The 24,918-nt window shown below is 46.8% G+C and overlaps 2 protein-coding genes across 2 annotated transcripts in view; one reads left to right on the plus strand and one right to left on the minus strand.

Moving 5' to 3' along the window:
• Nucleotides 1–11,082, minus strand: part of GRK5 (G protein-coupled receptor kinase 5) — a 157,059-nt gene extending 145,977 nt beyond the window's left edge. The window contains exon 1 of the mRNA XM_066190834.1: nucleotides 10,937–11,082. Coding sequence (XP_066046931.1) covers nucleotides 10,937–10,988 — 52 coding nt within the window. The 5' untranslated portion in view covers nucleotides 10,989–11,082. The remainder of the gene's footprint in view (nucleotides 1–10,936) is intronic.
• Nucleotides 11,083–18,398: 7,316 nt separating this feature from the next.
• Nucleotides 18,399–23,638, plus strand: PRDX3 (peroxiredoxin 3). Its single transcript, XM_066190836.1, has 7 exons — nucleotides 18,399–18,495; nucleotides 18,582–18,657; nucleotides 18,741–18,882; nucleotides 19,611–19,746; nucleotides 21,847–21,950; nucleotides 22,769–22,934; nucleotides 23,447–23,638. Exons 1-7 carry the CDS (start codon nucleotides 18,460–18,462, stop codon nucleotides 23,498–23,500), a joined length of 714 nt encoding a protein of 237 aa, XP_066046933.1. The 5' UTR covers nucleotides 18,399–18,459; the 3' UTR covers nucleotides 23,501–23,638.
• The last annotated feature ends 1,280 nt before the right edge of the window (nucleotides 23,639–24,918 follow it).

Raw genomic sequence — 24,918 nt, forward strand, 5'->3', positions numbered from 1 at the left:
GTACAAAGTGATCAGTATCACCGTGCCACTGCCCACAGTGCACACCAGTGCCAGGTAGTTTTGGTCACCCAATTTAAAAAAGGACACAGAATTAGAAGATGCAAAGGGACAGAGACGACAGACTTGGACCTTTCAGCCTGGAGATACACCATTTATTAGAGGACGTGATAAAATGTTATAAAATGATGGATGGTCTAATATAAATCACAGAAGAAACTAAACCAACGTATTAAAAAAAAAAGCAAAACCCAAACCAACACAGCAAAAACCCAGAAATATTTGATTGATTTGTGGATAATTCCCTTTCTACTCCCTCCAGGACACTTCCATATCTTCACAATGACTGCTTTCTGAGGCTGCCAAAACATAAGTCATACATTGACCAAGTCCCTCATGAAGGACACGTGGGGAAGCTTGCACGCTTTTGTTACGTGATGAAACTCATTGCCACAGAAAGCTGCTTAGGCCAAAAGCAGAAATGTGATCCAGAAAATGGATTCAATAAATGCACAAAGGATAGATCCCTCTGTTAAGTCCCACAGGGTAAAGCCACCTTCTGCTCAATAAGTTCCTCGAATGGGAGGCTGAAAAAATCAGCCTGAGGAGGGATTGTGATACCCGCACCTTTCCACAGGCACCTGCTGCTATTCAGTGGCCATCAGTGACATGTGACAAGAAGGAGATTTACTTCAAATACTTTTCTGTTCTATCACCAGCTCTCCAAACCAGAGTGCTTAAGTCTTGTGGGTTTTTTTTTTTTCATTCCTGAACCATTCCTGTCTCTCATCCAGCAAAGAGTGCAAGGAGATGCACACCCAACACACCAAGCTTCCAGGACAGGTGTATGGTAACCCTGAGAGAACCTTGCATCATATGTAAATCATCTGGATAGTTCTTCCCAAAACTCTGCTGCTGCTGAAATAAACAAAGCACAAACTTTCCCAGATGTGTGCTTCATGAGGAATTCTCACTCAACGTATGATTTATAATTTGGCATCCTCAGAAAACATAAAACCATGATTCAAAGATGGAATGTAGATGCGGAATTGCTAAGGAGGGAGATAGAAAGGGTTTGTTCATGGATTAGTCCAAACTCGTGTATTTGTAAGCTTTTTCTCAGCTTCCAAATGTTGCACTGGGCAACTATTCTTCCTCTCATAGTAAGATTAAAGATGAGTGTCCAGATCCCCTTAATTTTCCATAACTGGAAGCCAAGTAAAATTTCCTCTGCAAAACTTGCAGGGTAAGCAGTTGCATTTTTGTGCAACAAAAGAAGAAAAGGAGGTTGTTCCATTGATTTCTGCAGGAGAAAGGTTTGCTGTGCAAGCAGCAAGATCATCCCTACAAAAAGCAACCCTATTGATTTCCAGAGTGCTTTTCACTAAAGCCTCTCCTTCATAGAGACCCAAAGCACTGGGAAAATAAAGAAACCACGTCTATAACAACGAAAACTAAAGAAGATGGAAGAGAAAACATTGGCTGGAAGAGATTACCAATATAACCTTCATCCCCAAGAAGAAACAAAATCTAACCTAAGAGGGAAGAGGAAGATGAAATCAGCAGCAAGCTAAGGACAAGCATTAAACACCACCAGTATGAATGAATGTATATCTACATATCTCTATATCTTCCACAGATATTTTGGCAACCTTGGCTAAATGATGATTTAGCCTGGCATCCATTCTTTCCAACTCATCTGCTTGTTCAAGGTGTCAGTTCCCTTGCACTGCCTACGGGAATATTTTGACGGAAGTGTCACAGAGGACTCACTGGTGCTGTTTTCACTTGGCATCATTGACATCTTCCCTTTGTTTCTGAATCTCCTCTTCTTCCAGCTGCATTTCTCTCCTTTTTTACCTCTTTTTTTCCCCCCACAAGATCTGATCTTCCATCAGTGCCTTCTGCAGATTCTGCCAAATGAACGCCACTGTAATGTCAAAGAATTTCTCCATCCTCCTGGCAGCTAGACCCTTTCCTGGGGCACACAAGATAAAATTGAGGGAGAACTCTGAGGCAGGCAGCGTCTAAAGTTTTAAATAAAGACTTCCTATAGAGCCATGACGGTCTCTCATAACACACGCATGGAGAGGGAAAAAAAAGAACAGTTTCAGTAATTTTAGCCAGGAGCCTTGTCACGCAGACTAAACACTGACCAAAGAGCAACCAAGGATAATAGGAGTGTGTAAATATATAAAGCCTTACATGTGGCCAGGAAACTGACATTTAATCCAAACTAATTAAATGTGTTTTAAACAGTACATCAAAGACCTCTCAAATTCAAAGGTGGTGTCAGAAACAGAAGACAGGGAAAATAAACTAGACGGAGAAGTGGGAAGAACAAAATATGGGAATTTTGGTCTAGAAAAATTTAGACTATTCCAGCAGGGAGACGAAATAAAATCATCCAAATTTATTCACTGGGAGAACGATACTAGGAAAAAGGGATGGGTTCAGGAGCACTGGGAACCAGCAAACAGCATCCAAAATGTCATCATTCCCCACACCCACACAAGGTAAAGATTGGCTCTTTGAGTAGTGAAGCAAAAGAGGTATTGTATGAAAAATACGGTAACTTCTAGAACTTGCAACATAACCTCAGCCTACCAGGAAAAGCCAGGCTCATAGTGAAATCATGCATTCAATGGGACCCAAGAGAATACTCAACCAAGGCAAAAAATAGCTGCTCCAGCTTATTAACCGCCTCCCAGGCATCCTGGGGACAACAGGGAGCTCCAGCAGCAACCTCAGCGGGAGAAACTGCTCAGCAATACCCTGATGAAATACCCAGTGTGTCCTGCCCCTTCCCCAGGGCCTGTCCCCACCACAGAAGCTGTTTTGGCTGGTTGAGGTGGGGCAGGGTGAGGAGCAGGTTCAGCCTCCCTGTGTGGCTAACCTGTCCCTGGGCACGAGGAACCCACTGCCAGGAGGGAGCTGGAACTGAGGGCTGAATGCACAAAATCTCAGCTGGGCCATTCAAGCTGGACAGGCTGGAAGAAGGAAAGAATAAATCCTGTTCAACTCGGCAAGGCTGTGACTGGTGAGGGAAAGAAAGTACCTGGAAAAATGAAAACTGTACAAAAGGGATTGCATGAGTAAAGGAGATGGGAGTAAGGGAAATTTAACCAGGAAAAAAAAAATGTAATCAAGGTTTCTTGGACTCATTAAAAAAAATCTAGAGAGACAGACCCATAAATGGAGTCATTTTGATACAAAAATGTTTCATACCTTAAAAAGTAAGTACATGGCAAACCAGGGACAAGATGACGTAGTAGGCCTTTCCCAATGGCTTCCAGCAGTTTCCCTTTAGCTCTATCCATGTGGTTTTACTGCCTGGAACAGCTCTGCTGCAGTGAGAACTGCCTGATCCCTGAGCACAAACAAGCTGCATTTCCAACCAGCAAGCAGTGCCTATGAAGTCCATGGGACTACTCATGCACAGCAAACGCATCCCTAGGTGTTGGAAATGAGGGATATAGACATTTTTCAGCCTTGGCTGTACCACCAAAATCTTATCTGTGAATAACTCTTCTCATCCTGGAACACAGATAGCCACCCTTCCTCCATTCACGATTTGTGTTATTTGCTCCCAGGTCTGAATTGAGGCTTGAGTACCTGTGCGTAATTCTGCTCCTGTCAGCCTGCCCTTCTTCCCTGAATAACTGCTTCTGACAGTTTCTTAACCATATCTGAAAGGACATTACATGAGCTAGAAGCAGCTGAGCCAGTTGAACAGCCTCATCCATCTTCCTCCTCACCTGTGTTTTGTTCCATCCTTTCATTTTTAACAGGCAACTTGGTGCATTTTTATTTCAATTAAGTAAAATACCCATCATCTTCGCAATGTTTTCTTTAGATTGTTTACTTTAATTTTGGTTTCTCTACTTAATCTTTTTCACAAAGCCGTATGCATTTTTAAATCTTCCAAGGAAAATAATTACAAAGATAATCCAGCTGAGTGTAATCAAACTGCAGGGTTCTTTATTTTCTTGGCCTTTTAATTCAATTTCACATCCTGTGGTCTTAAAGAAATATGAGGATTATATCATCTTGTTATTGTTTAGATTACATGCCAGTAAAAATAGGGGGTAACCAATTCTTTTCTTCCCCACTGCCACACAAAAAACTCATACAGCACATAGAATATTTTCAAAATAAAGATGCAGGGGAAGATCTCAGACGAGAGTAAGTTAGATCCCTCACTCCCAATTTTCTGTCCAGAACCTGTGTTTATTTGGTTGGGTTTTTACATAAGCACACTAACTGCTTTGATAAAACAAGCTGCTTTTTAAGTTTTTCAGTGCAACTATATGGATCCTGATGTGATATTGCAGCTTTCCCTGCATCAATACAAACCAGAAGTCACTCACAGAATAACACAGGCAGAAAAACCAATGTGGGAGATGAATCAGTCAGCCAAAAAACAAAACCACAACTTGTGTCTCTACCCATGCAGGTGGACCCTGCCCCCACCCTAGCAGTCAGTTCTGAGGTTTATGGGATCAGAACACATCTGCACTAAGTCTGACTACACAACTGGGGCTTCAAACCCTTCCCTGCAAACACCGAAGTCCTCAGCACACAGGTCTTCACCCTCTGAGCTGGGAGGAGATCATTAGCAGCTCTCAGCTGGCACAGCAGCACCTGGAAAGGGAGCTCGTTTTCCAAGAGGTCAGCCAGGATGCAATTGTGGGGTCTTTGCTGTGTATTTTTTCCAGGAGTAACACACTGTGCTGTCCACAGGTATAAAGGAAAAAGGAAGCAGGATCAGCCACCAAACAGGTGTAAGAGACCCCCAGGGCCTAAAGCAGTAAGGTCAGAGCTGCTGAATTCCTCTGTAGCTATTTCTCCTTCAAAATGAGGCAGCACATGTCAATCCAGACTCACTGAGGACAAAGGCATGGACAGGTAGGGCTCATCTTGGGGCACGACTGTGTTTGAGACTTTCATTCTGGAGCTGTTTATCACAAAGACACGTGGGTTGGTTCGGTCCACGTGCTGCTGCTCTGGCAACACTCAGCAGAGCATCACTAAAACCACCTCTTTTGGGTGTTTTTGACTAAGTTCTCAGAGTATTCTCAACTAATACAAAAAAAGAGTCATAAAGTTATGTCAATGTCTTGTGTAAGTGCTGCAAATTCTTTTCTGAGTGGATAATTTCAGCAACACGAAGTTAAAACCTTCTCAGAAAAAGAACATACTGATAACAGAGACAGGCAGTCTCTTCTTAGATTTATTATTTTGCAGTTGAAGAAAGCAATCCCATGAGATTAATGGAGCAGATGTAAGTAGTTCTACTCAAACCTCCACGGTTAACATTTGTACTAAAAGTTTTACTACATAATAGGTTCTCTGTGTTAATAACCTGGCTCACTACTAAATTTTTTTTTAAATGCCTACAAACCCAACAAGACAGAGAGCAATCAGGCCATAACAGTTCCACACAACAACAAGGAAGGAGCATGGTCCTCTCTCCAGTGAAAAGATTTGGATGGAAGAGCTCTTGATTTCTCCAGCATTGCCACATCCCCAGCCCTGCTGCCCATGTCTGCGGTCTGGAGAAACCCAGAGTGTCCACCAAGGGCACAGCTACAGCTCTTTACCTTGCTCTGCATCAGCCCTGCTATCAAAAAATATTTAAAAAAACCCACAGGAATTATGTTTCAAGCCAGTTCTACATACACACATTTGCCCTAAGCCAGGTGTGGCTACAGAACTAATTCCCTTCTCTAAAAAGAAATTTTGAAGTGATTCAGAATTAGACATTCTTTTCAGAAAGGCCTGAAAATTCCTCTTTTCTGAATTTCCTCGATTAAAATATAATGAGATAGTCTTGACTCTTCCAGGTACTTCTTTTTCCCCAGACAGAAATTGTTCCAGGAAACTAATTTTTTTAAACTACAGCTTAAAAGCACCCTGTTGCATCTGAAGCGATGGCTGACTCCATTCTTGAAATGCTTTTTTTGAAAGCTATTACAGTGGTGAGCTTCTCTTGAGCTCTAAAAAGAAAACTAAACTGAGACACCACATGGAAGCTTCCTCTGCTTACAATGTTTTCCATACAAAGCATTTTGGGTTTATGTCAAGGGATGGAGGACAGAACCTCAGATTCTGCATTCAGTGAACTGGTTAATGAAGTTGCAATAACCATATTCTCCGTGGAGCGTTGGCTGTCACTATAGCCACCTTCTTTCCTTCAAAATATGCTTTTCATTGTTCTCCTGCCCTTTTTCCAACTGCTCTGCAGCCAAGTTCTTGGAAAGCGATCAGGCTTCATGTTTAGGATTTATTGCTAGTCTTTTGCCAGTACGGACACACACAAATCTCTCCTGTGATCATCCTGCAAAAGCAAGCTAAAAATACAGCAATTTATGCACAGGCACATTTTGCATGTTATATGGCATCAGCGTGCACTGATCAAAAAATCCTGAGAGTATAAGAGGTCGCCGCTTTTGTCTAGGCCACTAGAAGGCTCTGCTTGGGTGCCATAAATAAGCTTATTTTAGAATTCCAGCCTACCTAAAAAGGGAAAAAAGCATTTGCATTGTGTTTCAGCGGTTGAAGATTTTTTTTTCCTTTCACATGGTAAACTTTGCACTTTAGAAACTCTAGGTCTGACAAAAAACCACAGTTCATCTTCCAAAGTGGCTGCTTTAAAACCAATGACTATATTAGACATCACAGTTGCCATTAAAACTTCAAAGGGGTGAGAATAATCTGTTTGTACAAATTTTTGAAGGGTTTTGCAATTTCAGAGTCAAGCTGTATTTCTGTTTTGAAACGTGTTTCAGGTTGTCTGAGGAAGCTCATGCCCACAGAAGCAGCAGGAAACATTAGGGAAGGTTGACATTATGGCTAGGAGGGAAGGAAGGGTTCATGAGGAAGAGCAGTCAGGTAATCACCATGTCTTGGTCATGCTTTTCAGACCATCCTGTTTATTTTTCATACAAACATTATAGTTTAATTATCAGTCTCTTTTAAAGACTTGTCTTTTATCACCTTATTGCTTTTGACAGGCAAGGGTAGATTCAAGACTCTGTGGATACAATTTAAATCTCCTCTGGATTAGGACTGTTAAAGTTCCTCTGAGACCTTGGGAGAACTCAGTTCTTGGTCTCTCCTGGCTCCTTGTTTCTCATGATGCCCTCTGTCGAACAACCACAAATTGGGAAAGTGAGCTGGGACTCATTGCCCAACCAGGACTGGTTGCTGGCAGCGTGGTGGATCTCCAGTACCCACGGCTGGGTGATTCTGTGCCTCAGGCACCACTGCTGAGACCCAGGAACAAGAAGGGTGATGAAAAGAAAGGTCAGTGAAATGGCTTTAAACTGACAGAGGGCAGGATTAGATGGGACATTGGGAAGGAATTCCTCACTTTGAGGGTGGGCAGGCCCTGGCACAGGGTGCCCAGAGAAGCTGTGGCTGCCCCTGGATCCCTGGAAGTGTCCAAGGCCAGGATGGGGCTTGGAGGAACCTGGGATGGTGGAAGACGTCCCTGACCATGGCACGGGGTGGCACTGGAGGAGCTTTAAGGTCCTTTCCAACCCAACCATTCTGTGATGCCAGATCCAGATATATGTTTTACCACCTCGTAATCTGGGGTTCTTACTCAACCCAAAATGACTGTGATTGTTATTGTTTTGATTTGTTTTTTATGACTCTCATCTTTCTTGTCTTCCCTTCTCAGCTTATTCTTCTCCCCAGGCAATACTAGATAGTTCCCAAATACCTATTTGGTTCCTATAATTAAACCAGATGTATTTTCTATTCAGTCTGAAAAGGGATTAACGATTTGTGAAATGGGACTTTGCATTCAAGAAATGAGAAATTATAGTTGGGGAAACAGCATAAATTTACTCCTAATAAATAATGAATGGACTTTCAAATGCAGTAAATCTCCATTCTTACATGTTCAAACTGACAGACGTCTGAGTATAACAAGTAACTCAAGTGCAATTTTGTGTCAAAACCTTCATATTCTGCAAAAATATGAAAATTTCCTGAAATTTATTCTCTGCTCAAAATTATTCACTGAAATGCATTTTTGTCTGTGAACCACATTTACTCTTTTTGTTGCTCTAATAAGATTACTCATGTATCACATGGCATCAGTTAATTCTGGGTGTGCTTCTCATTGTGATCATCAGGATTTAGGTGCAAGTATTTGTGTAGCAGTTATAAAACTTGCCCCCTGGTATTTCAGCTAAAAAAGCTCACTTTACATCAGGGGTGAAGGAACTTAGACAAGGGACCACAAGAAAAAAAAAAAAACAAACAAAAAAACCCCCCCAAAAACCCAACAAACACTACCAAGGCCAGAGCAAAAGAGTTGCAAAATTTAAACCAATATTTGCTATAAAACATTTGTGGTGGCCACTCAACCCTACTTCTGACTCTCTGGAACGTCCTCACCGCTGGATTTCACACTGCAGCTCTACCCAAACCCCTCTCTGACATTCCCTTTGCTACTGACAGTAGGTTTGTGTCCCCCTTGCAATTCTGACAAAACTTCTGCCTTTAGTAACATTTGCAGAGTGGATCCCATTTTTCTTCTCCTAACATTAAGGACCACATTGCAGGCACCAGCCAGCATGTGGCTGAGCTAATACAGCTTTTAATTTTGACTTCACAAGTGGAAACACACAGGCATGTACTTGGCTTAGGCTACACGTTCACCCAACAAAATCTATTGATGGAGTCTGCAGGACCTGGAACAGATTTATTTTTAGATACCATAATCTTCAATATATTAACTTGCTTTTACTCTTGGTCTAACATATGTTGTCTGCCTTCTTCATCTGCAAGGAAAGCCAGCTACATTACTCGCTGCAAATTTTAAAACAATTTTACTCAAAGCAGCTTGCAACAACAACTGAAGTGTGGCAACCTGTCTCATACAGGAATAATACTTGTGGCTCTGATACATAATTTGCCCTTTGTTCTTCATTTTAAAAAAATTCATATCCCCTCAAAAAAAAAAAAAAAAAAAAAAAAAAAAAAAAGCTTTAAAAATTAATTCGCACCAGGCCTCCAAAAAAATGTTGTTGGAGGTTCATACATGGTTTAAAGAACAGTTGGAATGTAGTTTGGAGGAAATCTTGATAAATTTCTGCCATTTGGATTACAGCTAACAGCTTCTTTAATACAACTTTAACACAATAAAGCAACATGACTGTAACCATCTTCCTGAGAATGGCAGAAAAGGACCATAAAACTGAGCGGCACATTTAAAATTACTTGCAAAATATCAGCTCTCTGTAAACAACACACAATAACTGTAATTAATACCAGTCCTTTAAAGTATTCCTAAAGTCTTCTGAAATCTAAACCAGCAGTGTATGACTGGAAGCAACAACTGCATCCTAAACAACATTAAAAATGACAACAGAAAATAAAAGATCTCCATCAGAAGTCAAAAAGTTATAATCCACTGATCTGCTGAATGGGGTAACACCTTTGCCCTTATTATTTGTAGAGCTTTTCTGGGAGGATCTCAGGACTTTACTCTTTAGCTAAGCCTCAAAAGTTCAACAGCCTGGAAGTTACATAAACACTATTTTACAATTTGAGTTATTTTCCCAGCAGAAGGACCGCTCCAGGGGCGGACTATTTGAACCATCTCTCTCACAAAATGAACGCTGCTTTACTCGTAGTTCCACAGCTTCAGAGTGGCCGAAGCTGAAGCCCACCCAAGCGGCGCCCAGCCTCGCTCGCAGGCAGCTCCAGCGCTTCGGCGGACGGCGGAGAACACGCTGCAGGTTGCACCGCACCTAAAAACGCCTGGTCCAGCAAGTGCTTTCAGGGAAGAAACTCCGAGCGAGGGCTTGGAAAAATGCCTTATTTTAAGCAGCAAGCAAGTAAATAAACACAAACATAAAAATGGGTTGGAGCAGACAGAAGGCGATCGCGTCTTGGCAGCGATGCCGCAGCCCGTAAGACGTGTTGCTTGTGCGTGGCGCTCCCGCTCCAGCCGGAGGGATGCTCCCGGGCAGACGGCGGCTCCGCGGGGAGCCCCGAACCCCGGCCCCGCCGTGCCCGGCGCCCGGCTCCGCAGCCGCGGGAGGATTTCCGCCCGCGCGGGGAGAGGAAACCGCGTCCGCTCCCGACGGGGGGAAAGCGAGCCCCGGGAGCCCGATCCTCCGGTGGTTGTCGGGGTTGGGCTCTGCGAGTGCTCGGGCTCGGGACGGGGATGCTGCCGGGAGCCCCCCGCCGCAGCCGAGCGTCTTTCCAGGGCGCCCCGCGCCGAGCAGCGGCGGCTCCGCGCCGGCGGCTCCGGCATCGCCCGGAGCATCTCCGCTGGTCCCCGAGCGCGGCGGCGGCCGCGGGGGACGACCCCCGCTCGGAGACCCCCGCGCCACCCGCGGGCGGGGGCTGAGCCCCCAGCCCCTCTGTCCGGCTCCGGCTGGGGACAAACACGCTCTCAACAATGGGCATGTTTGCAGCAACATGATCTCACCTAATAACGCCGAATAAGGCAATGACTGTACGGGGAAGCGATACGATCCTGCCGGTCTCACCACACGGCGCGGAAAGCTATTTGCAGATTTGCTAAGCCCTTTTGAATGAATGCATCTGCAGCTGACCTTTAACAATAGACGCTGAAATAGCACAATCTGTGGGACCAGATTTGAGGGGGGGAGGCGGGAAGGGGGAAGGAAGAGATGGGTGAATATTGTAATCTCTGCAATCTCATTCACTTCCTTTCCCAAACCCCCGCGCACAGGGAAAAACAGCGGTATTTTCCTTTTCGCCGGGGCTCTGTCTCAAGCAAGCCGTTTCCAACGCCGGCAACAGCCACATGGCACCCCGACAGCCGCCGCCGGCGGGACCGGCGCGCATCCCCACCGGTGCCCGCCCGCATCCCGCGGGCATCGCTCCGCGGAGGGGCGACTGCGACAAGGATGCTCCAGCCCCCTCTCCCCTCCCGCCGCTCTCTCACCTTCCCTGGCTTTCAGCAAAACGGTGTTGGCAACGATGTTTTCCAGCTCCATTGACGAGCTCGGGCAGCGCAGGCAGCGGCACTGCAGCAGGACGTCACTCCGAGGTGCGGAGTCTCCGGGCGACCACCCGCCTCCTGCCCCTAGCGCGCTGTCCCCCCGCGCATCATCCCCGCCCGCCCGCCCGCTCCCCCGCGCTCCCCGGGCGGAGGCGGCGCTCCCCGCACTGCCTGCTCCGCCGCGCCCCGCTACTCCATCCTCCGCCCCGCCGGCTCCCCCGGTGGTTTGAGGGCTCGGGCGCTCCTGCCTCCCTCCCCCGGGGGTGTGGCACCGCGGAGCGGCCCCGCAGCCCCGCGCAGGCGCCGGCCCCGCCGGGCTGGGCACGCCGGGACGTGTAGTCCTGGAATGGCCCCGCCGCACCTGGCGCCGGCTCCGCGGCCGCGCAGGGTCCCCAGGGAGGGACGGCCGCTGTCCGCCTCGGGGAGGGGGAGAGCACGGGCAGGGGCACCGGCAGGGGCCGGCCAGAGCGTCCCGGGCGGTGCGGGTGGGTGTTCTCCGCCGGGGATGCGCGGGGCGATGCGCGGAGCTCCCGCGGTCCCGGCCCCGGCGCAGCCCCCGTACCGGGCTCTATCCCGCGGTGGCGGCCCCGGGATCCCCTTGTCCTGCCCGCGGTCCCCGGGCTCCCCGGCCCGGCTCTTCGTGCTCGTCACCGCCCCGCAGGTGCCCCACACTCGTGGGAAGGGGTCGCCGACACCCGGCACACGTCTTACCCCCCCGCCCTTCTCCGGCCGGGGCTTCTCGCCTTTCTCGGGATCTCCAAAGCCCCCTACGGAAAAACCCGAGGGAACCCCATCTCTTCTGCCACACCATTGTCTTCACCCTTGTAAAGAGCTGTATGAGGCATCAGCCACTTGTGGAAAGTTTGTGAATTTTAAGCGCTAGATTACAACCTAAACTCTCTCCTGTCTGCATAGGACAGATGCTCATGTCAGCATGATTCTGATTTTCCTAGCAACGGGGTAGATCGATTCATCAGGTCAAGCAATGAAAGAGGAATAAAAACGACCCATTACTCTCACTGACACTCTTCCCCCATCTGTATTTGCATTGATTAAATCCACACGAAGCAAATCAAATTAACATGCACCTTCTTGTAAGTGAAGTATAGACACTACTTTTTTCTTTTTTTTTTTTTTAATTGTACCAATTTATTTCTTTCTACAGCCACACAGAAATGACCTGCAATAGCAGAGCTTGCAGACAGCCTAGAACACATTTTCTGAACATAGGAAATAGATGAGAAATGCCCTTAATGAATAATACCTTGGGGGTAAAATTGCTACAATAAATGCCTTTTGTACCTGATTAAGTGTCAGAGGTTTGACCTTTGAGAGTTATTGTGCGTAGCAGGTGGCACTGCTATGTACAATCTTCCACAGCCTCTCTCCTGTAGCTTCAGAAAAACATTCAGCCTTCAGAGCCATTCTGTGCTGTGGTTACTTTCTTTGTAATACAAGTTCTATACAGCAGCAGTTGTGTCTGTAAGTACCGGAAGATTTTTCTCTGATTAAATAATTCTTGAGGGAGAAATTGCTTCCTGGAAACCAGACCCTTAGCACAGAGAGGAGGCTCCTAAGGAGCATCTGCCCTGCTTGTTGTTTGAACTCTTCTGTGCAAGCACTGATGTAAACAGAGCAGATTATGTTCAGTTCTAAGTGCATTTCACATCCCTGCCCAGCCTCCCACTAATGATTATCAGAAGGACAATGCAAACATCACAACGGGGCTGATGGTGGAAGACAGAACTTTTATTATACAGAATGATTTTAATGCTACAAGCTACTCCTCTCTCCAGAGGACAAATGAAGGCATGTGTCTAAGTGCCCTTTTTGTGAAGCACCACTCACTGCAGCAGCAGTGGGATATTGCTGTGTCTGCTGCACCTCGGGATGACACTGATCAGTGGGGAGGGATTTACCTTCGTGGGAGACTCCACAGGGAGCACTGACTGTGTTTGGTCAGTTATTTTTATAGAGGTGCCTAAATGAAGAGGGCAGATCTTTAAGAGCTCAAGTGTGAGTTGCACTGGCACGTGCACCCAACAGCTCACTGCTCCTCTTTTATCTAATAATCTGTATGTACCTCTAGATATGTGGAGTCACCCAGTGTTGCCACATACTTTTGTGGGACAAAAGTATGACTCCAGCACGCTGATGTTGTCCTGCATAGTTTCAAATATTTAATTCTTGAAAGGGCAAACCTATTTATCAAAAGAGTTACGACAGATGGGGTTTGGAAATCCCACGGAGCTACCTAGTGTTCATGAGCGGCGCAGCTCCGGCGCGCTCCACGATCCTGGCAACCAAAGGCACACTCACCCAGCTCCTGCAGGCGCAGGGACAGCCAGCCAGCAGCGTCTGTGCTGCTGCCACAGGGGTTATTCCAGCTCAGCTGCATGGCTTTGCATTGAAGTCGACCAGAGGCAGCCACATAAATGTGTCTGAGTGCAGGGAGTGGGGATACCTGAGCTCTGCTACCGGGCTGCTGAGGGTCTGCGATAATTTGTGTGTCTTAGTTAAACATCTACATGGAGAGCAGCAATTCTGACTCCATGCTTATTGGGAAGAGCAGTGGAGAGGGTTTTTTCAATATTCTTATGTTAACTGATAACCCCCCCCCCCATCTTGTTTCTAATAAATCTGACTCACTGTGGTGCACTAGGACATGGAAAGAGGTGTGTTCACTAGCACTCACTAGCACTACTTTGAAAAACAAAATCAAGGTGATTAGTCCTCACTGCATCTCTCTTTTCTACTCCATTTTTTAAGCCTGATTAAACCCCTGATATATGACACAGGCCTGAGATGGATGGCCCCTTTCATGGATATGGCTCCCCATGTGTTGTCAGAGCAAGTTCCACTGCACAGAAAGTCCATCAGTTAGCTTTTGAAAAACCCACTGCAGCATTTGGACCCTTACCCCATGACTGCTTCACAGCTGTCAGCACCTTCATTCTCACATCACCTGGAACAACTGGTTCTCAAAACAAACAAAAAAAATTAGGAAGAAGTAGATTTATTTATATCCGTTTTCTCTTGTGGTGACACAGTCCTTTAATTTCAAGCTATGTCCACACCTGATTTAATGGAACAGTCAGGTTCTCCGTGAGTGAGGGAGAAAGAAGCAGAAGACCTGTAAATCTGTTCCACTGCTTATCTGACTCTATTCGCTCTTGTAAAATGGTGCTGAAATATGTGGACTCGAAGACAGGGTGGCAGGGAAGGAACACAGGTCTCTGATTCTGATTCAACACTTGCTAGAAGAAAAAGGAAAATTTACTCTGAATCATATGCAGAAGCAACCAATATTGGAAGGAAAAAAAAAAAAAAAAAAGGAGAGGCTACCAAAAAAAAAAAAATTCTGAAAAATGTGCTTTCTAAGGTGCTTTAAAAATGTGCTTTAAAATTTCCATCTGAAGTCATTCAGGAGAGGCTCCTAAAAACCTCAAAGTGCTGAACATCAGGGTGAAGCCGGGCTGGCAGCCATCTTTCCTTTATGGGAAAAGCGAGGTTTGTAAATGAAACGCCAACACCGAGCGAAAAGACCCAAATGCATCAGTGTAATGGGAACAGGGAGGCAGCGAGGCACAGTGTGATATTCTGAGCCACTCGAAGGATGAGTCATCGGCAGGGTGGGCTCGCACGGCTCCAGCCAGAAACACAGCGGCAACACACCCAGTTTGATCCTGCCACCGGAGAAAAACCGCTCGGCCAAAGCACAGCCCCCGTCCAAATGGAAGGATGAGACCCCCGGTGAACCAGATGGCAGAAAGGCTTTTGCTTATACTCCTCAATTGGAAACGTACCCCAACAGCAGCTATCTCCGAAATCCGTCTTCTAACACTTAATTAATGCAGTAAAGGCCGGTCATGATTAGCCCTAAGCTGGATTGTGCTTGGAATTGCTTCTGAAACTTATTGCCACGAACGGGCAAATTCTTTCTCCTCCTGCTGAGCTTGGGTATCAGCAGGTGGGAGCACACAGGCCTGTGAGAGCATTTGCAGGCAGCTGGAATATTTTCCAGCGCCCCTGTGTGCAAGGACAGAGGCTGCCATCTACCAACAGTCACGGGGTGATGCATCGTGTTGCCTAAGCCAAACTTTTTGCTTTGGTTTAGATAAAAATGTTTATGCCTCTGCTGTCTTTTTTCCATTTCCCAGCCTCTTTTTCAGTTATCTGTTTCCTCGAGGTAGAGGACAGATGATTGTTACAGCATTTGATCACATGGAATAACACAACCCTCTAGAAGATGAGCAGATTTTATTTTTAAACAAGCATATATATGTATCCCATACTCTGCACAGAATTTGCTGCTCAGATCCACAACAGCAGTTCTGATTTGGGATTTGCTTATCCCTTTCATCCAGTTTAGAGAGAAACGACTACTTTTTTCCCCTAAAATTTTATTGTGTGAAAGATGATCTTTCAAAGAGCTCTTTAAAATCTAACATTTTCAAAACGGTAATGGAAACAACACACAAGCATAGTCCAGTATTTTTTATCAACGGATCTTGTAGTTTTTCATCAGAAAGACATAGTTTACTATTTCCAGATAGGAAAAGAGAGGCACAAAATGGGAGCAGGCAGGTAAGTATCGTAACCAAAAAGAACATTCACATCTCCCATTATCTATTCAAGTGCCTTATGGACTACTCTGCAACTTGTATACCAACTTCTCCTTAAAGCTTGCTGAAATCCCTGGAGAGTCTTTCACCAACTTCACAGTTCAATTTGAATTAGGCTTAAAGACGGCAAAGGAGAAAACTAACAAGATTTGGAAATAGATGTGCATATGGTATCACTCGGTAGATTGATTTTGAGCTTTGGATGTCAATAAGAACCAGGTTTAGCAGCTGTTCTAGCCTGTGCCAGAGCCAGAGCTGAGGAAAAAGGAACAACTTTTATCAGGTGCACTTTGGTAGTGACAAGGTCCATCTTCAGATTGCCGGGATGCTCATTTTGCAAAAGCAAAATGGAAAGTACCCTCCATTAAATGGCAGTGTTTCAAGCTTTTGCACAGAAGTCTGAGAAGCTGCATTATATTGCCTCCATAACAAAGCATGAGCAATATTTCCCCACCTGCAAGCCAAGAGTTTAAACAAAGAGTTTTAAACAAATATAACTTTCCGGGGATGGGGGGGAAGGGCATTGGTTTAGAATGCATCAACTTAGAAAGTTTTGTGAATAATCATCTGTGGATGAGACAGCCATCCTCAGGAAATCCGAGCAACAGCCCTTTTCTGGCTGCCACAATGCAGCTCCCACTGCTGAGGGAAAGGAACCCGGCCACCCCTGGGCACACGATTTGCTTCCCAGCCCCAGGGCACTCATCTGGGTGAGCACATCTCTGGGCCTGAGAGCATGTGCCAGGTTTCAGACACAAACGCAGTCATACCATCCGGCACTGCTCTGAAAAGAATCAGCCCAGGTAATGGCTGATGGTTTTGCTGCTCTCCACCTACAGCCACTGCTCCAGAGGTGTCCCAGGCTCAGCTTCACTGCTCACTGCTCTGGTTGCAGCCCTCAGCAGCGGCACAAAGCACTCCCACGCCTCTACCCTGGTCACACTCTCCACAATCACTCCTTCCCTCTCCTAATTCAAGGCTGCAGACTAGGGCAAAGCTCATCCACATTCTACCTGACATACTTTCTAATGTACAAATTGTTCACTCACTTCCACTTTCATGTAGATAACATTATTCTGGCTGCTCTGCTTTTTTTATTTCGAAATGATTTTCAGAGCCACATTTCCAGCTGTCATTGGCTATGTCTGGGGTAATAAATTCAAGGTGCCAGTGACTGAAATTTGCCATGATGTAAAATGCCTGAGAAAGGTCTCAGCACACTTCTGGAAAACACCAACTAATAATGCCCCAAACAATTTCTAGGCATAGTAGAGAGTTAATACCAGCTAGTTATCAACTTTAACAGGCAGGTTGAACACAATCTCTTTTGAACCTCTTTTGAAGGCTCAGAGGTTTCACTATTACAGAGATGGCTGGACCATGCAGATGGATCAGTACCAGGAATAAGTTCAGAAGTGTAGATTTAGCATTTACTGAGTTCATCCCAGGGGTAGCTGACATCGCTCTGGCTGCCTCTGGCTTTGCCCCCGATGCTGATGGCTGAGCTTATCCCACCAGCAGAGCCAGACTTTTCTCTAGTTCACAAGGTTCACCCATCCTAAAATGTCATGGATATTAATAAATATGTGAAAACAGAAATGACTAAAACCCAGAAGAGAAACTGAGTTCAACTTGGTTTAACTGTGTAGATGAAGGAACACAAAGAAACAAGCTAGAAGCTGTGAATCCGGTGAAGGGCCTTGAGGGGATGCTGTATGAAGAGTGGCACCTGGTCTGTTCAGCCTGGAGGAGACTGAGGGGACAGCACATTGACACATTGCAGTCTGCAACTTCTTTGTGAGAGCAAGAGGAGGGGCAAAGCCTGATCCCTGCTCTGTGGTGACCACTGACAGGACCCGAGGGAACTGCCTGAAATTGAGTCAGGGGAGGTTTAGGTTGTATATTAGAAAAACCACCACGTTTTAGGAAAAAACAGAGAGTGATTGGGTGCTGGAACAAGCTCCCCAGGGAAGTGGGCACAGCACCAAGCCTGCCAGAGTTCAAGAAGTGTTTGGACAAGGCTCTCAGGCACACGGTGTCACTCTTGGGGCGTCCTGTGCAGGGCCAGGAGCTGGACTTTGATGACCCTTGTGTATTCCTTCCAACTGAGAATATCCCGTGATTCTCTAACTGTAACCCGAGTGAGTTCAATAATGTCAGAGCCACCTGGAAGCGCGTATGTGGAAGGTTTCTGAGCACAGCAAACACCACCCACCCCTGCGAGGCCGGGGACGACGGGCTGAGCCCGGGCACAGCGCCGGGGGGGGACATGGCACTGGTGAGGCCAGACCTCGAACCTGTGTCCAGCTCTGGGCCCCGCAGTTCTGGAAGGGCACTGAGGTGCTGGAGCAGGTCCGGAGAAGGGAACGGAGCTGGGGAAAGGTCTGGAGCACAAGTCCTGTGAGGAGCAGTGGAGGGAGATGGGGGAGGCTCTGTCTGTCCCTCCACAACTCCCTGACAGGAGAGGTCGGGGTCGGGCTCTGGTCCCGGGTAACAAATGGCAAGACAAGAGGACATGGCCTCAAGCTACACCAGAGGAGGTATAGGTTGGACATCAGGAAGAATTTCTTCACAGAAAGGGTGATTAGACGTTGAAATGGACTGCCCAGGGGTGTGGTGCAGTCACCGTCTCTGGAGGTGTTCACGGAAAGACTGAACGTGCCCCTCGGTGCCGTGGTCTGCTTGACCCGGCGGCGTTCAGCCGTAGGTCGCTCTCCCCGGTCCGAGAAGCCTTTCCCAGCCCGACCGATTCCGTGATCCGGTGCCCTTGCGTCCCTCGCCGCCGCTCTCGGGTTCCCGCCCCCGGCGGCGCGGCCCGCCCCGCTCCGCCCGCCGCTCGACATGGCCGCCGCGCTGGGGAGGCTGCTCCGCGCCGCGGTGAGCCGGGGCCCGCCCGCGGGATCGCCCGGCCCGGCCCGGCCCGGCCCGGCCCCGCCGCCGGCTCACCCTGCCTCTCCCCGCAGGTGCCCGTGGCCGCCGCCGCCGCCAGGAGGGGGACGGCACAGCCGCCGGCCTGCGCCCGCCGTCACTTCAGCCTCGGTAAGTGCGGGAAGGTGAGCGGGGGACGCGCCCCGGGAGCGCCCCCGGGCCCGGCCCGCAGCTCTGCGTTCTCCCCTCCGCAGGCTCCTCGCGGCTCGCCGCGGCCGTGACCCAGCACGCCCCGTACTTCAAGGGAACGGCCGTCGTGAACGGAGAGTTCAAGGAGCTGAGCCTAGATGATTTCAAGGGGAAATACCTGGTTCTCTTCTTCTACCCCCTGGACTTGTGAGTGCGGGTTTCTCCCCTTCCCCACGGGCCTTTCTGCCCTGCTGAAGGTCATCACAGGCGCTGCAGGTCGTTCTGGTTTTGCCCCATTTGAGCCAGTCTTGCAGGACAGATGTGCCTGTTTCTAGAGCGTGAGTGATAAGACTGAGGGCACGTGGCCATTGCGTGTTAAAACAGCGGACAGGGTGGCTGGAGAGCATCTTCTCCCTGCGGGGACTGCATCAGGAGCTGGCTGTGGTTCCTGTTACAGTCACATCCCAGGGGTGAGGGCATTGCCTTGCAGTTTGCGGCTGCCTTGGAGACTCTGTCCTTGAAGCAGCAAGGCCAGCAGAACTGCGGAGACACAACTTCAGGGCAAAGCATGACAGGATGGGGGGCAGTCTGCTCAGAAGACTTGAACTGCCAAGAGCATCCTGGTGCATGTGGGCACATGGGGAAGGGTTTAACATGCAGACCTTTCTGCCGTGGTTTCCAAAAACTCTCTGGAGAGTCTCTAGTAGAGACAGTTTCTCTGTCTTTGTAAGGAATATGTCTGGAACTCAGAGAAGGTAACTGTGTGCCAGCTGTGTGGCTATGACTGTTGGTTTGAGATCAAAATTAATCTTGAGCAGGCTAAAATTATCAGTCTAAAGAAAACCCTGTGCTGCATTCGTGCCTAGAAACACCCAAGAGAGTCTTCTCTAGAGAAGATGGCAGAATTATTACAGCCTGATTTGTCTTCCCACCAGCACCTTTGTCTGCCCCACGGAAATCGTGGCTTTCAGCGACAAAGCAAAAGAATTTCGTGACGTGAACTGTGATGTGGTGGCAGTTTCAGTGGACTCTCATTTTACTCATCTGGCCTGGATAAACACACCACGAAAGGTAGGAATTGAGTATCTTTTTAGGGCTTTCTCTTTTGGTTTGGTTTGTTTTCACAACAGCTCCAGAGGAGAGGAGTTGAATAAATAATTGTGCCAACACTGATTTTTAATAGATTTCCTAAAGTCATATGCAGTCAACTTCTGCATTTGATGACATAATTCTGACCTCTGTCTTTTGTTTTCTTTCTCTTTTCTTAATTATTTGGTTTGGGTTTTTAACTTGTTTTGCTGTGGTGATAGCCTTGTTGGTAACATAGTATCCTTGTACATTTATCTCAAAAGACAAATGTTCAATTTACTTATCACTGTCCTGAGGTGCCTGTGTCAGCTGATAATGCCCAAAAACTGTCAGAAAAGGAGCAGCAGCTGTTCAGTCATTACTGTTAAAACAGTGGTGGCTTCAGGATGGAATCAGAAGAACCACCAGTTTACTGGTGCACTTGTGTCAATAACTCACTTGCTGGAAGGGTTCTGCTCCTGCAGTACAAGTGGAGGTTTTTTGCTTTCTTCAGGAAAGGAAACTGATAAAGCCTTTTACTGGAGAGGAGCCTCTTTCAGATATATATAAAAACACATGCTTTTGATGACATAAAGCATCTCCCTGGTGTAGGTAGTTGTAGAGAACCACAGGTGTCCCAGGAAGGTGCAGAAGTGGACAGCAGTGTGCAGGAGTGCTGCAGTCTGGGTGCCTTCTGGCGCCACTGAACATGCAGGGGTAGGAGGAGAGTTTGCTGGATTTAATACACCTTGGCTGAGCCTGACAAAGCGTATTTCTTTTCTGTGTGCTTTGTTGAAAGCTCAGCAAACTGACTGTGGCCTGATTTCACAGCTTTATCCCAGAGGTGTTCAGGGTATGTCAGTCGTGCACATAATATTTTACAGATGCACTGACTGTTCTGAGTTGGAAGGGACCCACAAGCCAAACTCAAAAACACCCTGCACAGAGTGGAAAGAATTCCAGAGTGGCACAGGCAGGAAACTGACACCCAGAGAAGCTGAAGCCTTGGTTTCTCTGACATCTGCGCTCAGAGCTCTGTGCAGGGAACTCTGTTGCAGGCAAGTGTTTGCAGGATCGGAGTCTGAGTGGCTGAGATTACACAGTGATTCACTGATGATGCCAAGAATAGCAAAGCCAACAAACTCCAGCCTTGTTTCAAGGTTAGAGAGCTTATCTCTCTTGCAGTCTCAGTATGTGGCAAAACTGAAAGAAATCTTGTTCGACTCTTCAAATAGTATTTCAATTGATTTGTGGGAGGCAAAACCAAAGGAAAAAAAAGTGCACTGAATGGAGCAGCAGAATTCTGACATACTTCGGTAGGAGCATTGTGTTTGGAATCACAGTATTGCTAAGGTTGGAAAAGACCTCTAGGATCATGAAGTCCAACTCACCACCACCATAGCCATGTTCACCACCAACCATGTCCTCATCTGTCACATCCATAGGTATATTTTCCCATGCCCTGGGAAGCCTGCTCCAATTTTTGACAATCCTTTCTGTGAAGAAATTTTTGATAATATTCGATATTGGTGCAATTTGACACCATTTCCTCTTGTCCTGTCCCTTGTTACCTGGGAGAAGAGGCCTTACTCCCACCTGGCTACACCCAATTTTAAGTAGTTGTAGAGTGATAAGGTCACCCAAGCCTCCTTTTCTCCAGGCTAAATATCCTCACCTCCCTCAGTTCCTCATCAGATGTGTGCTCCAAAATTTGTTTGTTCACAGGTTTGTAACACTTCCCACCATTTTCATCCTATTTAATACTTAAATATGCAGTAGAAATTTTTCTATTCAAAGCTCCTGAATAGGGTACAAAGGAAGTTTTTATGGAAATTTATGGCTGTTGCCATTGGTAGCCTCTTACCACCAAAATAAGCAATCCTAAAATGCTCAGTGCAAAAGAAATTTTCGCTTTCCAAAGAAACAAACTTTTCCTGAATAAAACAAAGCAAACCCAAGCAACACCACACACACTTTCATGGGGCAGAGGCTGTGGTTGTGTTTGTTGCTCCTGGGCCCTCAAGAACATGGAATCCAGCAGCTCAGGAAGGATGATCCTGTGGAGCTTTTTGTAACCAAGTGGAATATTACTCTGTTCTCCAGAGCGGCGGTTTGGGCAAAATGAATATTCCAGTTCTGTCGGACCTCACCAAACAGATCTCCCGTGATTATGGGGTGCTGCTGGAGGGACCTGGCATAGCACTGAGGTAAGGCTGGACTGCTGGGAGCTGTGCTGTGACACAGCCCGGCCTAACATAAGGCACACTGTCCCCTCCTGTGGGGAAATGGCATCAGGTGAAGACTGTGAGGTGTCTCCTGCTGCAGGATGGCTGGATCCCACCCCAGGAAAAGGGCACCTGGCCATTTTGGCCATGAAGCTGAGAATGGCTCCAGGCCTCTCTGAAAATGTATGAGGGAAAAGGCAGCTCTTCTGCTCTGAGAGAGGGGGAGAACTCCATATCACTGAGGAAAAAGAGCAGCATAGAAGGGCAATTTTTGATAATTTTTTTCCATAGTAGTCCCCATGATGAAGTGGATTGGGTAGGTGTCTTCTGGAGACCTTCAGTTCCTGGATCAGGAACTTTTGTTTACTGACAGATTAAGTTAATTAGTAAGGTAAGATATGGACTTTGGTTTTCATAAATACTTGTATGCAACAGGATTTAATTTAATAGCATAATGCACAAGCAGTTCGTCACTCATTACCTACAGATTTGACCAAAAAAGACGTGGGCAGGATGCCAGCTTTCAATTTTGAGCTACAGGTGGAACATGGAGTTCTCCCTTTGCTCTGTCTGCCTGGATTGGACAGTCTCTATGCATACTTAGTAATTTCACAGTACCACAGCAGTGGATCACTCTGCTAACAAACAAGACACCAAATGCTGTAGTTCCGCTCCCAACTGACGCCTGTAACTTAGGAGTTACAGTTAACAGGACTGACTCGCTGAAGCTGTGCGTCCGGTTCCTTGTGTTTGGCCTTGGAACTTGGATTTGCCTTCCCTAAACTCCTGCTCCATTGCAGAGGTCTGTTCATCATCGACCCCAACGGGGTCGTCAAGCACCTGAGCGTCAACGACCTGCCCGTGGGGCGCAGCGTGGAGGAGACGCTGCGCCTGGTGAAGGCTTTCCAGTTCGTGGAGACGCACGGGGAGGTGTGCCCGGCCAACTGGACTCCAGACTCCCCAACGGTGAGGGCTGCTCCCTGCTGAATGTAATCCTCCTAAAGACAGGCACTGGCCACTTTGTGCTTGGCTGAAGGGCTGGGATCCACTCAGATGGGAGGTGCTTGGCTGAATCCCGTGCCTGTTTGCTAAACGCGAGGCTTTTATCAATTGGGCCGATTTAGCCTGTTTGTCTGATACTAAGTGTGGGATTTCTCTGAAAAAAGTTAATGGATTCCTTTTAGGAGATGGAAATTGTGTTCAAAACTCCAAATTTTACTTGGGCTCCCCATTAATTGAGTTCAGATTTCCTACTTATTTAATGCGTTGTAATTTAACAGGAAAAATGTGGTTTATACTTAGAATTTTCAAGTAGGAGTTGTACATGACTAGGCTTTTGTCTCTCAACCAAGTGCAGAAACAGAAATAGATTACTGTTTTTATAAAGTATGCATGGACTTTCTTGGATAAAGTGTCAAATCTGTGATTTTTTTACTGTACCTGTACCAAGTAATAACTGAACTTTCTTTTCTTGACAGATCAAACCAAGCCCAGAAGGTTCCAAAGAATATTTTGAAAAAGTGCATAAATAAACACTCAAATATGTGGACAAAACTCTTAGTTCTGTCCACTGAAGACATTAGGAAAACAGCTGTGATTGTAAAAATTAATAATAAAAATAAAAGCTCTCATTTTCCCATGTTTAAGAAGAAATTAAATGCTGAAATATATACTGACTCCCTTGTCTTGCTTTAAAAAGGGTAAAACTAAGGCTTTCCCCCTGTCTTCTGCAAGGTCAGTTTCATGGCTCTCTGTGACCATTAATCATCTTCCTGAATGTGATGAGTACACAAGTTACAGTTGCCTTCCACTGGCTTTTCCCTCTTTCTTTGATTAGTTTTGGACTAGAAAATGTCCTGCATTTCATCTTCTCACACAACATAAAATTCTGTCAGAGAAAAAAAATTGACATAAAACAAGGATAGAATTTTGATACATGGTTTGTAATGAATTTTGAAGAGGAAGAGATGAATGTAACAAGTAAAAATAATGTAAAAAATCATTGGGTTTTGTGTGTAAATGCACTATGACATGGAATGAATGTAAATATGTGCCATTTAAAAAAATGCAGCTGCTCAGGAGCACTAACAAGCATGAACTTTAATTTTTTTTTTTTGGGGGGGGGGGGGGAGATGATAAAAACTTGAACCCCCACAGTGCACTTACTGGAGCTTCACGGCAAGCTTTTTTTTTCACTTGAATTGCTTGACTCTTGTACTGCTTGAAGCTGATGTAGCATCTCTCCAGCTATAATAAAATAATCTTAACGTGGCGTGGCAGCAGGTGTGGTGCTTTGCTTTCCTTTCCCCTTCCCCCTAAGCCCTGTTTCTGTGTTTTGAAGGAATTGGATGTGTTCGCTGCCTCAGGAGCTCTGTCCTGCACCTTTGTTCACAGCAGTTCACGGCTGCCCTGGGGAACAAGCCCTGCAGAGATCAATACAGCACTCAGTGGGTTTCTGCTTTTCATCTTCTGTCTCTTTGGGCAAAGAAGCGCAAGGTGGCCGAGTCCTAAGTTAGCTTTATACTGGGGATCAATGCTCCAGTGTAAGAAAGGATTAAAAAATGAGACTGAAGTGGTGCTGTGCCTGCTGATGCTCCAGGTTCCGCTGCGTGCAGATCTTTTCAGTCTCGGTGTTTGGCGAAATGTAACCGTGGAATCTGGTTGTAAAGGTGGAATTGTTCCCAATAAATCTGGTATTCAACGGTGGAATTGTTCCAAATAAACCCGGTTATTTAACCGTGGAATTGTTCCCAACGCCCCTCGAGTGTTTGTGCCTGCGGGGCAGCGACACCCCGACCTTCACCTGGCTTTCTCCTCCCTCCGCCGTCCAGCGGAGGACGCGGGGGTTTCCCCGCAGCCCGGCTCCTCGGCTCTGCCATCCCAGGGGAAGCCGCTGGGCAGGGGAGAGGCCATGAGAGCCTGCCTTCCCGGGGGAAGCCTCCGGAAAAGG

The sequence above is a fragment of the Chamaea fasciata genome, unplaced genomic scaffold (genome assembly GCF_029207755.1).
Source record: "Chamaea fasciata isolate MVZ Bird 193981 ecotype frontalis unplaced genomic scaffold, bChaFas1.0.hap1 SCAF_9, whole genome shotgun sequence".
Lineage (NCBI taxonomy): Eukaryota > Metazoa > Chordata > Aves > Passeriformes > Sylviidae > Chamaea > Chamaea fasciata.